We start from the raw sequence: 16,453 nt of genomic DNA, 5'->3' as shown, positions 1-16,453 counted from the left end.
CTCTTCCCCAAAGCCCTGCAACTTTTATCCATAACCCGATTCGTTCTCAGCACAAGTTTCCACTGAAAAATTGTTTCTCCTTCTGAAAGGTGGAGTTGCTTTCATTAGTGTCTGCTGAAAGCCTCGTCCTTGCTCGAATGAGAATGTTTTAGTTTAGCATACACACCTGTGTGAAGTAGTTTATGATTCTCCATGCTGTTCCTCTCACTGAATGTTTTCCCACACAGTTCACACATGAAATCCTTCACACCTGTAGAGAATAAAAAACACACAATATCTATATTAAAAATTATGTTCAGTTGCTGTCAGCAAGCTTTACACTGAGTTACACCACTCCAACTGGCATAAATGGAAAACAGCATACAAAGATTACTTCAATGATGTTTAACTTTATTGGGGCATCACTTATACTCTTCTCATCATCCCTATTTTTCATTACCTCCATGGTCTCACCACCTATCTCTAATACCCTCCAGATTCCCTCAGATTTTGGCATTCCCACAGTTCTGGCCTCTTGAGTATCCTTGATATTCTTTGCTCTATCATTGATGGCAGTGTCTTCAGCTCTCTGTATGCTAACTCTGGCACTTCTCCCCTAACCCTTTGTGCCTTACTCTTTTAAGATACTCATTACTACCGACCTCATTGACCACACTTTTGGCTGGGTGACTACGTGTCAATACTTGTTCAATAACTCTCCTGTCCAGGGCCTTAGAATGATGTTAACTGCACTACACAAATGGAAGTTGTCAATTTGTGCCCTACAATGTGGCCATCCTTGATACAGTCATTAACATACACAAAAACAGCACCTCAACCACATGTAAAGAACAAGTCCCCATCATAAAACACTTGATCTCCTGAAAACAATGTGTGATGGGCAAGAACAATTACTGCAATCCTCTTTTAATTTTAAGGTATTTCTAACATATTTTTGTCAATAAGTAAACTGCTTCTATTCCTTTGTTTCTCCACTTCTATTTACAAGGTGACTCTTCACTTTCTCAGGATAATCATCTCAAATGAGAATTTGAAATCTGAGACATAATTTTGAGAAGAATATAGGAAGGCGCAGAGCTGAGGGAGCTCTGCTATAATTGAATGGCAAGGCAGGATTGAGGGAGTGAATGGTCAACACCTGTGGCTGTTGAGGACAGACACCCATCAGTAGTTACCCGTGTGCCTCTTGTAATGCTTGAGCATGTTGACCTTCTGGGCAAACTTCCGATGGCACTCCTTGCACTCGTATTCTTTGATTCCCTTGTGCAACTTCATGTGATGTCTCAGCGCATGTTTGGTTTTCATCCCTAGGCACAGAAAAGCAGAGTGAACAGCTGTATTATTGAGCACCCCAATACCAGAGGGCATGCATTTAAGGTGAGAGGGGGTAGGTTCAGAACAGATGTAAGGGACACATTTTTTACTGAGAGAGTGGTGGATGCCTGGAATGTGTTGCCTGATAGGGTGGTGGAGGCAAATTCATTGGGGGCTTTTAAGAAGGGCACATGAATGAGAGGAAAATAGAGGGATGTGGGCATTCTGTAGGTAGGAGGGAATAGCTATGTCGGCACAACATTGTGGGCCGAAGGGCCTGTTCTGTGCTGTACTGTTCTATAAAAAGGACAAGCCTTGAGCGAGGTTGGAGTTTAGAATTCCCACTCTGCATGTGAATAGCACCGAAGAGAAAAAAAGGATCAGTATCACTACTACTTTATCAAGGGGCTTGGAGGCATGCCTAGATATTCATTCCAGTCTCATGGAATTTAGGAAGAGACTAAAGTGATCTTGAGTGGGTGTGGTTGAAATAGAGAAGAGAACATTTGAAGGAGTTACGCATTGATTGTGAATAGAAATGTGCTTCATGTCCACAATGGTCTTTAACTTCCTAAACTCTCTTCGCAACCAAAATTCAAATAGATGGCTTTTTTTTTGTAACTCAGAGATCACAATACTAACAACATTTAAAAAAACACTTGAGTGATGTTGGTGCCTCCCTCCTTTTCCACTACCACAACAGTTCACACCAAGCTGCTCGAGGCTCTCAGCTTGTCCACCATGGAATTTGTGGATTGCAACCCAGGTCCCTCTGGCATTCCTCACCTTTGCCACATTCAGCACACAGGTAGTCCCGAACATTGTCATGTACCCTCATGTGTTCCTTCAGCATGTCTCTTCGGGCAAAGGACTTCCCACACTGCTCACAAGTGTGGCTCTTCACTCCTAAACAGTCAGACACAGGATTAAACGTACACCACCTCAGAGAGAAATCCAATAGCATCAAAGCTTCTTTGCGCTTGTCTGTTAACAAGCAATAATATGAAGTCAAATGAACCTCAGTTTCACAGACTTTATTCGCGACACCCAGGGAATAGTTTTAAGCTCTTGTGCAAATGAAATGGGCACTTCTTGCAACAATTATTTAATTTGTGGATTAGAATAAACCAATAGTGCACAATCGTTCTGAGGAAAGGGCCAGATTTGCAATTCAAACTACTTTCACGTGCCGCTCAAAATGTACATTTTGCCCCAGCCATTCAGAAAAATACATAAAAACCAAGCTACTTTTTAGAAAAAGCTAGCAGACAACATTTCCCTCTCAGGCTAAAGAAATCAGTCCCCACAGCCCTGAATGAAGAACTGGATACAATTCCTCCCTGTCCCAGTAACAACTGTACACTAATGTGTACCAAAGTTAAAACTAGGACAAGGGCTACAGCAGGGACAGCAATTCTAATGGTTTAGTCCACTGAGCCTGTACCCTAGCATTACACTGTGACATATAGGGTTGTACAGTGACATATCTGTATCCATCAATAGTGTATCCTCTGGATATACAGTGACACACCTATATCCACCATTGCTGCACTCCAGGGTTATACAATTACAGACCTCTACCAATGACCTCTGTACCCCAGAGTTATAGTGAGACCTGTACCCACCAGTACATCCTCACTGGCACTGTACCCACGTTATACTGAGCTGTACCAAGTAAAAGATGCACCCTCACTAGTATGGCACCCTAGGGTTATACAGTGACAGACCTGGACCTACCAATTCTGTACCACAGTTATACAATGAGATCTGTATGCACCAAGGACAGTACCCCAGTGTCATACCGTGACAAACCTGGACCCTGAGGATTCAGGCCTACCTTTGGCAGGGCTGAGGGAGTCAGGTAGGTGGCACAAGGGGACTGGCCCTACATCCAGTCTGCAAGCTCCACAGTGCTCCTGCCGGCCTCCAAATCCTTCTGGTGGATGATACCAGAGGTTGTTCCTTTTAAGGACTGCCTAGAACTTCTGGCAACCCATCAGCTGGGTGGATGGTGTGGTGAGTGGCCAAATGAGGCACAAGTGAACTCTACGAGGCTGCTGGGATAGCACGTGTGCTTGGTCCTCACAGAACCATCCTCCAGGTTGCACAGGACCTGTAGGCCAGGTGTGGTGCATCACACATATAAACCAAGCTCAGCCTTTCTTTGCATTCCTGGATTTGGGACAACGTAGCTAACCCAGCTATTCTGGAGCTTCCCACATCACAGCAGTACTTTGTTGGCGATAAAACAGTGACATCATGAAAGGACCATATAAATGCATCCTTTTCCCAGGGTCTCTCTCGGTCTCTCTCTCTCTCTCACACACACACACACACACACACACACACAGAGCAGCATCATCCAATAAAAATTAAGTCTGTCCATGTAAAGAAACATTTAAGGCAGGTAATCAAAAAATTTGGTCACAGGGAAAGGTTTTAAGGATCGTCTTAAAGGAGAAGACACCAAAGGTTTTACAGACAAAACTCTGGAGCACTGGGACTTGACTGTCAAAGTCACAACTACCAATGGTGGAGTGATTACATTCAGAGATGAGCAAGAGGTCAAAATTAGAGGAGTCAAGATATATTGGGCTGGAGGGGTTACAGTCTTTAGGAGAGAAAAACAAATCTTTGCACACTTGAATCAGAAAAACAAACCAGAAGGCTTTGCTGCACTACTTTTTAATTGGCTGCCAGCCAATCCTAGCCCTTAAGCAATCTGCTCCTGACTTTCTTGGGAGACTCCAGTTCCCACTGCATAATAACAGGATTGAAACACAGCCACAGGTGCTTGCAATTTTAAAGGGGAAATCATTGTTGGTACAATTGATTTCACTCACATTCTGTAAATGTCCACATTTGAGCAGGAGATAGCAATTGAACAGGAAAATTAACCAGGCTACAATAGAAACTCTTGGTTTTGAAAGAAAGCAAATTGCGTGCCCCATTATTATTTGGATGATCGACACCACCCTCCAACCTGCATCCTTAGGACATTACCTAAACAAAGCACAGCAAGGCTAATTTTCTCAATTATTTAAGGATTACAGAGGCACCAAAGTGGCATTAAACCTGATTCAGTAAAGATGCCACATTGATAATATAACCACACCCTTGGCCAAGAACAGCCATGCAGAGACTTGAAGTTCTGGTTTCTATTTAAATTGACTGCTGGCTTTTTAAAGAGGACATGTGACATTTTGGTGACAATTGTTTCAACCAGCATTCTCTGCCAACAGCAGCAGTTGTTCAGGAGTAAAGGCTGTGCTAATGTTGGTTCAACTGCCACTTAAAGGGGTGCCTACTTTCTCTGGTTTACTTGATGCTGGAACTCTTAACACTTCTGAAACACATTGGGAGACTTCATGGCGCACTTTAGGTAATTTTCACCCATACTCCAAATACTTCCACATACTTATGGAAATTCCCTGAAGACTACCCAAAACCATGAGTATGAAAGTGCTGTTACTATTGCACCTTATGGGAATCACAAGGGGAAAAAAAAGATGTGCTTGTTCACAAGAGTCTTTCCGGGCCTGTACAAGGAATGGGAGGAGTCTATATTGTCAGGCAAAACACCATTGACTGCTGCAGCAGAGAGGCGAAGAAGAGCAAGGTGGTACAATATCCCCATGGGTAAAGGACACAATCCCACCATTAGGCCTCAACCCATCTCCCCCTGCCCAACCATTCCACTGGACTTCCAAAGCCACATCCAAGAACTTGTGCACTCTTTAACTACATCCCCACATCATCCTGTAACATCCCACTCCCTGGCAACCAGTGCAATCCACACAGTCTATTGCAGTGGGTGAAAGGAACTCAGATATACTGCTCCATGGAAATTGGACCTAATCACCACTAGACTGCAGGTATCTAGTTTAACACCTTCAGGCAAATTCAAATTATGGCTCTCAGCAATTAGGATTAAATCTAAACTTTCAAATGTTTCAAATTTCAAATACCCAAAGAAACTTTGGTATCCTGCATCCACTTAACACTTATGGCTTCCTCCAGAACTTTGAAACAAAGGATACCAGAATTAAGACAAATTAAATCAAAAGTAAAATCTAAATCTTAAAAAAAAGGTTTGGATAGCTTGGGAGAATTATAATATCCCCATGTGGATCATAGTTTACCTGTGTGAATTATTTTGTGACGTTCCAAGTTCCCTGTGCTGTTAAAGATCCTTCCACAAATATCACAGGGATGGATATATCTGTAACAGAAATGCAACTGCATAGGTTAGCAGAGTGAGACTGGATTATGCGGTAACAAGAACCACATTACAGACTGCCAGTAAAAGAAGTTACAGTTTTGGAAATCATTACAATAAAAACTATTCTCCCTGATTAAAATAGATACTGGCAAAGGTGCAAAAGGTCCTAGAACAGAGGCCATACTCATCAGGAAAGACTTGAACAAGCAAACGTTCAAGAGAAAGATGAAAGGTGACCCAATTGAGGCGTTTAAGCTTATGATGGAGTTAAGAGTGGACATTAAGAAGATGTTTCCATTTGTTAGCAAGTTTGAGCTAATGGGCCACATATATAAGATAGTCTCCCATAAATCTAACAGGAAATTTAGAGAAAACTTCATGCTGAATGTTCTGAAAGAGGCACTCTCTGTGGCGGGGATTAATTAAGCAAATCAAGGCAAAGTTAGATAAATGCACAAGGTGAGAAGGAATTGTAAATTTTGTTGATGGAGCCGGATGACAAAGGAGGCTAAAGGCCGACAAGTCTTCAGACCTGATGCTCTGTATCCGAGGGTTTGATAGGGAGGTCCACCAGAATGATTCCCGGGATGGTTAGGCTGCCATACGAGGAGAAATTACTCATGTAATAAATGTATTCAATAGAATATAGAAGAATGGGGCGGGGGGTGGGCACCTCATTAAAACGTACAATATTCTGACAGCGTTAGACAGATGAGATGTGGAGAAGCTTTCCCTGGCTGGAGTACCTAGAACAAGGGGACACAACCTCAGGTTACTGGGCAAGTGACTTAAGGCCAAGAGGAGGAATATTTCTTCTCTCAAGAGAGTGGAAAACCTGTTATTTATGGAGAAGTTAGATACATTCCTAGGTGCTAAAACCATCATGTCTAAAAACATCATCTCAAGTGAGATGAGGAATATGGTATTGAGATACATGATCAGCCATGGTCATATAGAATGGTAGAGCAGGCCTGAAGGGCTGAATGGCCTCCTGTTGTTTCTGCCTTCTATGTTTCTGAGTTGCTGCAGAGCAGTGGAAGCAAGTTTTGGTTGTAATCTACCAATATGTCATTGATTCTGGAGAGGTCCCAGAGGATGGGGAAAATCACAATTGTAACACCACTATTCAAGACAAATGTGAACGAAGGTACTTTGGGAAGTTAAATTCTGGTAGGACATAGAGTAAATGGCAGGGACCTTGGGAGCACTGATGTATGGAGAGACCTGGAGTGCACGTCTACAGCTCCCTGAACGTGGCAACAGATGGTTGGGGTAGCAAAGACAGCATTCAGTATGCTTGGCTTTATAGGCCAAAGCATTGAGTTCTAGAGTTGGCATGTCAGGTTGCAGCTGTACAAAACATTGGTTTGACAACATTTGGAGCAATGTTTACAGTCTAGTCGCCACACTACAAGAAGGATGTGGTAGCAATAGGGAAAGTGCAGAAGAGATGGTGAGATGTTGCCTGGAATGGAGGGCTGTAGTTAAAAGGAGAAGCTGGGTTTACTCTCACTGGAATGAAGGCGGTTGAGTGATGACCTTAAAGAGGTTTATAAAATTCTATGAAAGGAGGGAGACAGAAATCAAGAAAATTTTAGCCAGTAAGGCTCACATTTGAAATTGGGAAAATGCTGGAGCCATTATTGAGGAGGTAGCAGCAGGATATTTAGAAAATTATAGGACAATCGAACAGAGTCAACATGGCTTTATTAATGGGGGAAAAGTTGTCGGATGAATTTGCTCGAGCTCTTTGAGAATGTAACAAACAGAGTGAATAAAGGAAAACTTTGATGTAGTGAATTTGGATTTTTCAGAAGTCATTCAATAAGGTGCCATATAAAAGGTCACCGCACAAGAAAAGTGTGCATGAATAACAGAAAACAGAGTCAAGATAAATGTGTCATTTTCGAACTGGCAGTCAATAGGTAGTGGGGTGCAACAAGAATCAGGGCTCGATTGGGTGAAAGGACAGAGTGTCGCCAGAATTGCTGATGCTAGAAAGACAGGTGGGTTGACAAGTTGTGAGGAGGCACAAAGAGTCTGGAAAGGGATAGAGATAGGTTAAGTGAGTGGGCAAGAGGGTGGCAAAAGGAGTATAATGTGGGAAAATGTGAGGTTATCCACTTTGTCAGGAAGAACGAAAAAGGAAATTGTTTAAACGGAGTGAGACCAGAAAACATTTCATCATGGGGATTTTCACCAATTTTACAAGTCTCCCTCATCTCTGATGCAAACATTTCCAGCATTAATCCCTGCTTAGTTTCTCTTTCAATAATTATTGCACCCAGCCCACCATCAACCAACTCCGTACTGCTGATAACTCTGTAGCCAACCTGCATCAATAAGGGGTGGTGGATAGGATTAACATTCACTGCCTGGGGTGGGGAACTGGGGTATTGGTTGGCGAGCATGCCTAGAATGGCAGGGATTTGGCTTCAGGTTATTAATTAAATTTTGACTTGCATAGTTGAGTGGTCAAAGTTACGTGGCTGAGTGTTACCAATGCTCTGCTCTCCAATCCCAGTACAGGGTTTCGAGCAGAAATGTCGACAATTCCTTTCCTCCCACAGATACTGCTCGACCCGCTGAGTTCCTCCAACAGACTGTTTGTTACTCTAAGTTCTCCAAGGCAGGTTAGAGTGTGTGTGTGTGTGTGTGTGTGTGTGTGTGTGTGTGTGTGTGTGTGTGTGTGTGTGTGTGTGTGTGTGTGTGTGTGTGTGTGTGTGTGTGTGTGTGTGTGTGTGTGTGTGTGTGTGTGTGTGTGTGTGTGTGTGTGTGTCCGCCCGTGGGCATGGGTTCCTCAGCTTTTCAGTTGGCAGCCCTCCAATGTAGCTTTGTATAATTCCCAGTTATACAACCAGCTGGCCGACGAGTAGTAAGGTGACAAAGAAACTTAACACCACCTACTTTTGCACATTGGGGTCAGAGTCCGGCAGCTCCTCCCTGTGAATGACCATGTGAGCGTGATAGGTGGCCTTCAGCGCAAAGCGGCGATTGCAGATTGTGCAGCCATAGCCCTTCTCCTTGTGAATCTCCATCAGATGCTTTAAATACTGACTCCCCTTGGCAAATGTGGCCTGCAAAAGGAGCAAAACATTTCCCTATGAACATCTCAGGATCCCTTGAGTTGTCAATCTGGTCTTGGTTTCAGGATTCTTACTTTACCTATTTGATTAAATTTTTGGTTGTGTATCAGAAGGGCAGGAGAGTTAACAGGTCCTGAGGTGCACGAATTCTGCTATATCATCAAAAATATCAACGGGCAGGAAGAAAAACTGCTGAAGATTTGTGAAAACAGTAACAGATGAAATTTAAAAAAAAAACACAGCTAGCAACTTCAGTTTATGGAATTGGCATCTAGGGACACCGAGGGTGACAGAGATAAAAGCCGCTGTCTCGCAGTACCAGAGACCTGGGTTCAATCCCAACGTGGATGCTGACTGTGTGAAGTCTGCACATTCTCCCATGTGACTGTGTGAGTTTCCTGCAGGACAATCCACGCATTTCTCCCATATCCCGAAGCTGTGCGGGTTGGTAGGTTAACTGGCCGTTGTAAATTGTTCCCCTCAGCCCCCTACCCTCCTGTGAGTGGGAGAATCTGGAGGAGTTGATGAGAATGTGGGGGGGGGAATACTAATAATAAAAAAAAAACAGGATTAGAGTAAGGTTAACATAAATGGATTGTTGATGGTCAGTGCGGGCTCAGTGGTCTGAAGGGCCTGTTCTGTGCTGTAGCTCTCTCTGACTTCTGCTGAACGAGGTGACATTATGAAAACAAGGCAGCTGTTCATGCTTATTTTACCCTTGATTTCAATCAGGTTTATCTTTAAACTCCATTTACCTTTCCTGATCCTGTAACCCATAATACCCTGGCTGAATGAAAATCTACAATTCCCTATTTTGAAATCTGACAACAGCTTCTAGAGTTTTCTTTTTGGGGGGTGGGGGGAGGGTGGTGGTGGTGGAGGTGGAGGAGGAGGGCGAGGGAGAGAGAAGAAGGGAAAAAAAAATCAGGGTTCCAGCTTCCCACCACCTTTGGATGTTGGTGTCACTGGCAAGGGCACCATGTATTGTCCACCCTTTATCGTCACTGAGAAGCCAAGGTTGAGCTGCCACTTCAAACCATCTTGGTTCATCCAGTGAAGATCCTCCGGCAGTGCTTTTGGATGGGGAGTGGTCCCTGACATCTTAGCTTTACGGTGGCATCAGGCCGATGTAATCAGGGAGGGTCAAGTGAGATGATGACATCAACCAGTCCAGTACTTTGGTGGCTTGCTGCTGGCTGTACAGAGGTTTGTGCTTCACCTCTTCCCTCCACCCTTCCCAAAACATTTTCTTGGTTAACTGCTGAAATCTGTCCATTTTTGCAAAGTATGGGGAGGGCAGACTGCACACTTGTTTCAGCTTACTGTGGGGTATCAAAGCAGTAGGTTTTAAGGAGTGTTCTAAAAGCCTTTCGCGCAGGGTTCCCAAAAGCAGCAATAAAGTAAGACTTACCTGGCATTTTTTGCAGCTGTACTTATGTGGAATAGGTTCACCTGGTCCGTCTGAAGTATCTTCCGTTTCCTCTGCTGTGATCCCAAGTTTGCTGATGAACTGTTCCCGCTGCTGCTCATTCATCAGTGGAATGTCCTGGACACAAGAGAACGAAGGGTATCACATGGAGGAATTCAACACGAGGTAAATTGAAGGGAATACTGTACAACCTCTATATAAATCCATTCACTTTTGCTCAAAACACTGTTTCAGTTTTTTTTGCTCTTGGCAGTGATACTGTAGCAATCATCCCAGCATAGGTATCATGGGTTTGTACTTCCACAATCTGGTGCCAGCTAGAAAAAGCCAAGTACTCCGATGCCACTTGCCTACACCCACACTAACACAGGACATTAGTTCTGATGCAGCTTTTCTGTTTGGCACTTAATGCTAGGAAAAGTGCATATGTTAGTCTGTGCGAAAACTGCATGCATTAATTGGCCGGAAAGTTGCGTGTTTTTAGCTGGGAGAATTGCACGATTTATCTGATAGGGCAGCTGCATGCTTGCTACAAAGACAATTGCATGGTCAGTTATGTTTCTACCCTATGAAAGTATTTCAAACCTCTATTTGTATATTGGTTTGCATACATTTCAATAGGTGTTCAAAGAGGAGAAAGAAAGCAAATTAGCTGCAGAGAAATCTAACCAATAGTAGGCAATACATTTTTGCCAAAGGAACCAGAGTATTGATTATCTGTAACTGACCTTAGCAATCAGAACAACTTGCATTTATGTGGGGCCCACGTGGCCACACCTTAAATGTACATCCTTGGCTATAAATTACTTTCATTATAGAACATAGAACAGTACAGCACAGAACAGGCCCTCCGGCCCACAATGTTGTCCCGACATAGCTATTCCCTCTTACCTACAGAATGCCCATATCCCTCTATTTTACTCTCATTCATGTGCCCATCCAAGTCCCTCTTAAAAGCTCCCAATGAATTTGCCTCCAACACCCTATCAAGCAATGTATTCCAGGCATCCACCACTCTCTCAGTAAAAAACTTACCCCTCACGTCTGTTCTGAACCTACCCCCTCTCACCTTAAATGCATGCCCCCTTATCTTGAAGGGTTGTGAAAGGTGCTATGTAAGTACAAGCCTTTTCCCTTTAACATAATAAAAACTCAAGGCAATTCATGTTAGCATTATCATACAAAATTTGACAGAGATCCACATCAGCAATTTTTAGAACTGGCGAGTAAAAATTTAGGTCACAAGTTAACATTATGCTGAGTTTCTTAAAGAAGCAGAAAGAGAGATAGAAAGGTTTATGGGGGTAGTTCCAGTGCATAGAACCTTGGCATAGCCTCCAATATTAAACCATAATTTTTGGAACACAGAAACCATCAAGTTCTATGGCTGGACAAGATTGCAGAGCAGGGAAGGACAAGGCAATTAAGTGATTTAGAAACAGGGCTGAAAATTCTAAATCAAAGGCATTTCTAGACCAGCAGACATTGTGGATCAATTGACACGTGAACAGGAAAGACTTGGGGAAAATTTAGGTACACTGGAAAATAAGAGCAGGAGTAGGTCACCCAGCCCCTTTAAACCTGTCCTGCCATTCAATCTGATCATGGCTGATCTGCCCTAAGCCACAACACACAAAAGCTGGAGGAACTCAGCGGGTCAGGCAGCATCTATGGACGGAAATGGACAGTTGACATTTCGGGTTGAGACCTTTCACCTGGACTGAAAGATACAGGGGAGATTTGTCAATAATAAAAAGGTGGAAGGAAGGGGCGGAGCAAGAACTGGTAGGCGATGGGTGGATCCAGGTGAAGAGGGGTGATAGGTAGATGGGGGAGGGGAGAGTGGAGAATAGCGCCAGAATACCCCTTCCCTCCACCTTTTTATACTGGCTACCTCTCCCCTATCTTTCAGTCTAAATGAAGGGTCTTGACCCAAAACATCAACTGTCCATTTCCCTCCACAGATGCTGCCTGACCTGCTGAGTTCCTCCAGTTTTTTGTGTGTTGCTCCAGATTCCAGCATCTTTGATCTCTTATATCTCCCCTCTGCCAGCTCCACATAGAATCAATTTCCCAACCTTTCAAAAATTTACCTATTTCCTCTTGAAATAAGATAACACATCTATATTAGTCACATGTACATCGAAACACACAGTGAAATGCATCTTTTGCTTAGAGTGTTCTGGGGGCAGCCCGCAAGTGTCACCACGTTTCCGGCGCCAACATAGCATGCCCACAACTTCCTAACCCGTACGCCTTTGGAATGTGGGAGGAAACCGGAGCACCAGGAGGAAACCCACAAAGACACAGGGAGAATGTACAAACTCCTTACAGACAGTGGCCGGAATTGAACCCGATCTAGCCTCCACAAACCACAGGGGTAAATGATTGCAGAGATTCACCACTCCTTGTGAGAAGTTGTTCCTATGCAGCTTAATTTTAAATGAAAGCCCCCTTATTTTCCCTTGTTTGAGACTCTCCCACTAATGGAAACATCTACCTTGTCAAGGCCCCTTAGGACCTTGCTAACATGTCTCTGTTTTCCCTGTTTGGACGAAGGGTCCTGGATCCATACATTAACTTAGGAAAGTAAAACAAAGATACTGCCTGATCCATGGAGTGTTTCCAGCATCTTCCGATTTTATTTCAGATTTACAGCATCTGCAATTTTTTTTTGATTTTCACTTTCCTCTGTCTAGAGTGGGACTTAAATCCAAAAACCTCTGATTCAGAAGTGAGCATGCCACCAACCAACCCAGAGGTAATCTTACCCTTATAAAATGCACAACACGCTGATCAAAAAAAATATTTTTCTAAAAAATAGTACCTTAAAATGGACATGAGTGTGATCCCTCAGAACATCAACACGATAGAATTTGCGTCCACAGATCTCACAAGTGTACTTCTTGTCTCCATGTGTCAGCAGGTGCTTATTCATGTTGCTTCGACAGGAGAAAACCTACCAACAAAATGCAAATCGGGACACAGGCATATGACAAATACATTCCTCCATCATTGACTGAATTTTTCAAAGATGTAACAAAATGTATGGATGAGGGCAGTGACGCTGAGGGAGTCCACATGGACGTTAGTAAGGCCTTTGACAAGGTCTTATGTAAGAGTTGTCCAAAAAGTTAAAACTCGAGATCCAAGGCAAATTATCAAATGGACCTAAAATTGGGCTTAGTATAGGAGACAGTAGATGATGGTGGAGGGTTGTTTTATAATTGGAAGCCTGTGAGCAGTTGTGTACCACAAAAATCAGTGCTGAGATCCTTACTGTTTGTTATATACATTAATGGCTTGGATATGAACGTAGAAGGTATGATTAGTAAGTTTACAAATGACATGAAAATCAGTAGTGCCATTGATAGTGAGGAGTATTGTCACTATGATATTAGTTGGTAAGATGGGCAGAACAATGACAGATAGAATTTGATTCTGATAATTGTAAGGAGGTGTGCTTTGGGAGGACCAATAAGGCTTGAGTATTCACGATGAACGGTAAGGCCCTAGGGAGTACTGAGGTACAGAGAGACCTCGGTGTACAAATGCAAGGATTCCTGAAAGTGGCAGCACAGCTGGGTAAATGGGTGGTGAAGAGACGTGGAATACTTGGTACAGCTGGAGTTCCGGTCAGCACACTATAGGAATGATGTGAAGTACAGAGGAGATTGACCAGGATGTTGCCTGGGATGGAGCGTTTCAGCTTGAGGAGAGAAATGGACAAGCTTGGATTTGTTTTCCTTGGAGCAGAGGGAGAACCTGATTGGAGATGTACAAAATTATGAGGGGCATAGGTAGGGCAGAGAGCAAGAAACTTCTCCCCACGGCAGAATTATCAAAAAGTAGGAGGCACAGGTTTAGGGTAAGGGGTTTAGAAGAGATCTGAGGAGGGTCATTTTCACCCAGTGGGTGGTTGGAATCTGGAATTCACCTCCTGAGTGAGTGATAATGACAGATACTCTCACAACATTTAATACACATCTAGACGAGCACTTGGATCACTAATGCATAGAAAGGTAAGAACAAAGTGCTGGTAAATGGGTACTTGATGGTCAGCATGACATGGTGGGCCAAAGGGGCTGTCTCTGTGCTGTATGACTCTGTACCAATTATCAGGTGGCAATCAATTTAATAAGGGTTGAAATTTTCTCCATCTCTTCTCTCAGTGCAGTGAAGGTAATTCTACTGAGGAGATTCAAAGTAGCCCCCTCCCTCACCACACTTTAACCCTTTTCCAATTGAATCCTCCCATGGATATACTGGTGATCAAGTTGTACCCATGGAAACTAAACCTAGAAAACAAAAGGGTGCACTGCTGGAGGGTGCAAGATTAAAATAGGAAAGAGAACGAACAGACTTCAGGATTTAAGAACTTAGGAGGGGAGCCAGTCAATGATGGTAAACACATATTGAATTGATTTGTTAATGTACACCACGGCCCTCAGCATGAAGTGTCATCACTGCTCATACCTTTCCACAGACAGGGCAACCTGATGGTTCCTTTTTGTACTTCACCATTCCATTGGTCTCACTTTCATCTTTTTTCACACGTTTTCCACCTATTAAAATAAATAGAAATAAGGTGTTTTATTTAGAAAATACAGCAATGAAATCCAAATTGCCCACACACAAAACTAATAATCCTATACAGAACGTAGGTATAATCTGAAGATGAAATCCGAAGATAAATTATTAGCAATCCCTGAAATAGTGGCGAGGTGCATAAACTTAGGACTAGTGCTTAAATACTGCAGTAAAACAGGTTCAAAGTGGATAACTGCATGGCGTGGTCAGAAAATAGGCACATTTAGGAGATTTAATCAAAAGAATAATGTAACAACATTACATAATGAGGGCTGTTGCAGACCTGAGACACAGGCACAAATAACTCATTACTACACCCAGTGAACACAGCCATTGAATGAATTAATTTGATAGGGGCAATACACGGAAACACTTCCTCTGGTACATGAAACCTAGAGAGAAAATTGGAGTAATACAGAAAGAAAACATCTTAGGAAGGATGTGCTGACGTTGGAGAGGGTTCAGAGGAGATTTACGAGAATGATTCCGGGAATGAAAGGGCTTACATATGATGAGCGTTTGTCGGCTCTTGGACTGTACTCACTGGAGTACAGAAGGATGAGAGGGGACCTCGTAGCGACATTTAAAATGTTGACGGGAAAGGATAGAGTAGATGTGGCTAGGCTGTTTCCCTTGGTGGGCGAGTCCAGGACCAGAGGGCACAATCTTAGAATTAGTGGGTATAGTTTCAAGACAGAGATGAGGAGAAATTTCTTTACCCAGAGAGTGGTGAAATTGTGGAACTCCTTGCCACGCACAGCAGTGGAGGCCAGATCAGTGGGGGTGTTCAAGGAGGAGATAGACAGATATCTAAATAGTCAGGGTATCAAGGGATATGGGGATAAGGCTGGAAAATGGGATTAGAATAGTTTTTTTTTCCCACCCCATTTCTTTTTCCCTTTTCCTTGGAGCAGACTCGATGGGCCGAATGGCCTGCTTCTGCTCCCTTGTCTTGTGATCTTGTGAAAACCAGAAGACACTTTTCAATGGAAAGGATTGTTAAAAAAAATTGGTATTCCCTAAAAGCTTCTGATACTGCAAAATCATTAGGTTTCCAGACAGCAGTATAGATTTTTATAGGATGAGGACAGAATTGAATTGCAGATCAGCCATGATTTGATTGAATGAGTGACCAGACCTTGTTCCTATGCTCCGTCCCACAATAAACAGGGTAAAGGAGGTTGCTCCAAATTAGTTTACTAATCAATAAGCACAAGAAATTATTAGAAGACTATGTTCGAGCCGAGGAGGAAAGGAGCCTAAAGTAGCTGGCAACCTCATAAGTTTTCCGTCAGACAAAGCAACTCTCCTGCCTCAGAACTCAAAGGGACCTACTACGGAGATTTTTTTTATGTCACAACGTGCCTTCAGTATGCCGTCTCTGGTGGTCCAACATCACGTCTTTCCGGTAGAACATTTTCCCACAAGTATCGCAGGAGAACTTCTTGTCGCCATGTTTCTTCTTGTGCTTTGAAAGATTACTGTTGGTCGAGAAGAATCTGAAGCACATGTCACACTGGAATGTTTTGTCATCTGGAAAATAAATTACATGCAAAAATTTGGGTGGAGAAAGAATTGGCTCCAAGGTAGATTGCAGCACTGCTAACTGTTCACAATTATAGCCTGATACACAACAGCATTATGTTGCAGTTGTACAAGTCATTGGTGAGGCCACACTTGGAGTACTGTGCACAGTTTTGCTCACCCTGTTAATAGGGAAGATGTGGTTAAACTGGAGGGAGTGCAGAGAAGATTTCTGAGGATGTTGCCAGGACTAGAGGGCCTGAGTTATAGGGAGAGGTTGGCCAGGCT

At 43.2% G+C, this 16,453-nt stretch overlaps 1 protein-coding gene across 5 annotated transcripts in view; it reads right to left on the bottom strand.

Moving 5' to 3' along the window:
- prdm15 (PR domain containing 15) overlaps positions 1-16,453 on the bottom strand; it is a 52,448-nt gene that overhangs the window by 5,070 nt on the left and 30,925 nt on the right. For all 5 annotated transcript variants that reach the window (XM_052015004.1, XM_052015006.1, XM_052015001.1 and 2 more), the window contains exons 14-22: positions 16,007-16,174; positions 14,528-14,616; positions 12,879-13,010; positions 10,034-10,168; positions 8,444-8,613; positions 5,457-5,536; positions 2,101-2,220; positions 1,176-1,307; positions 167-250 (exon numbers count right to left, since the gene is read on the bottom strand). In XM_052015004.1, coding sequence (XP_051870964.1) covers positions 167-250; positions 1,176-1,307; positions 2,101-2,220; positions 5,457-5,536; positions 8,444-8,613; positions 10,034-10,168; positions 12,879-13,010; positions 14,528-14,616; positions 16,007-16,174 — 1,110 coding nt within the window. The remainder of the gene's footprint in view (positions 1-166; positions 251-1,175; positions 1,308-2,100; positions 2,221-5,456; positions 5,537-8,443; positions 8,614-10,033; positions 10,169-12,878; positions 13,011-14,527; positions 14,617-16,006; positions 16,175-16,453) is intronic.

This window comes from Pristis pectinata, chromosome 4 (assembly GCF_009764475.1).
Source record: "Pristis pectinata isolate sPriPec2 chromosome 4, sPriPec2.1.pri, whole genome shotgun sequence".
Lineage (NCBI taxonomy): Eukaryota > Metazoa > Chordata > Chondrichthyes > Rhinopristiformes > Pristidae > Pristis > Pristis pectinata.
Note: the sequence above shows the minus strand (reverse complement) of the source record. Positions and strands in the feature narration are given on the sequence as shown.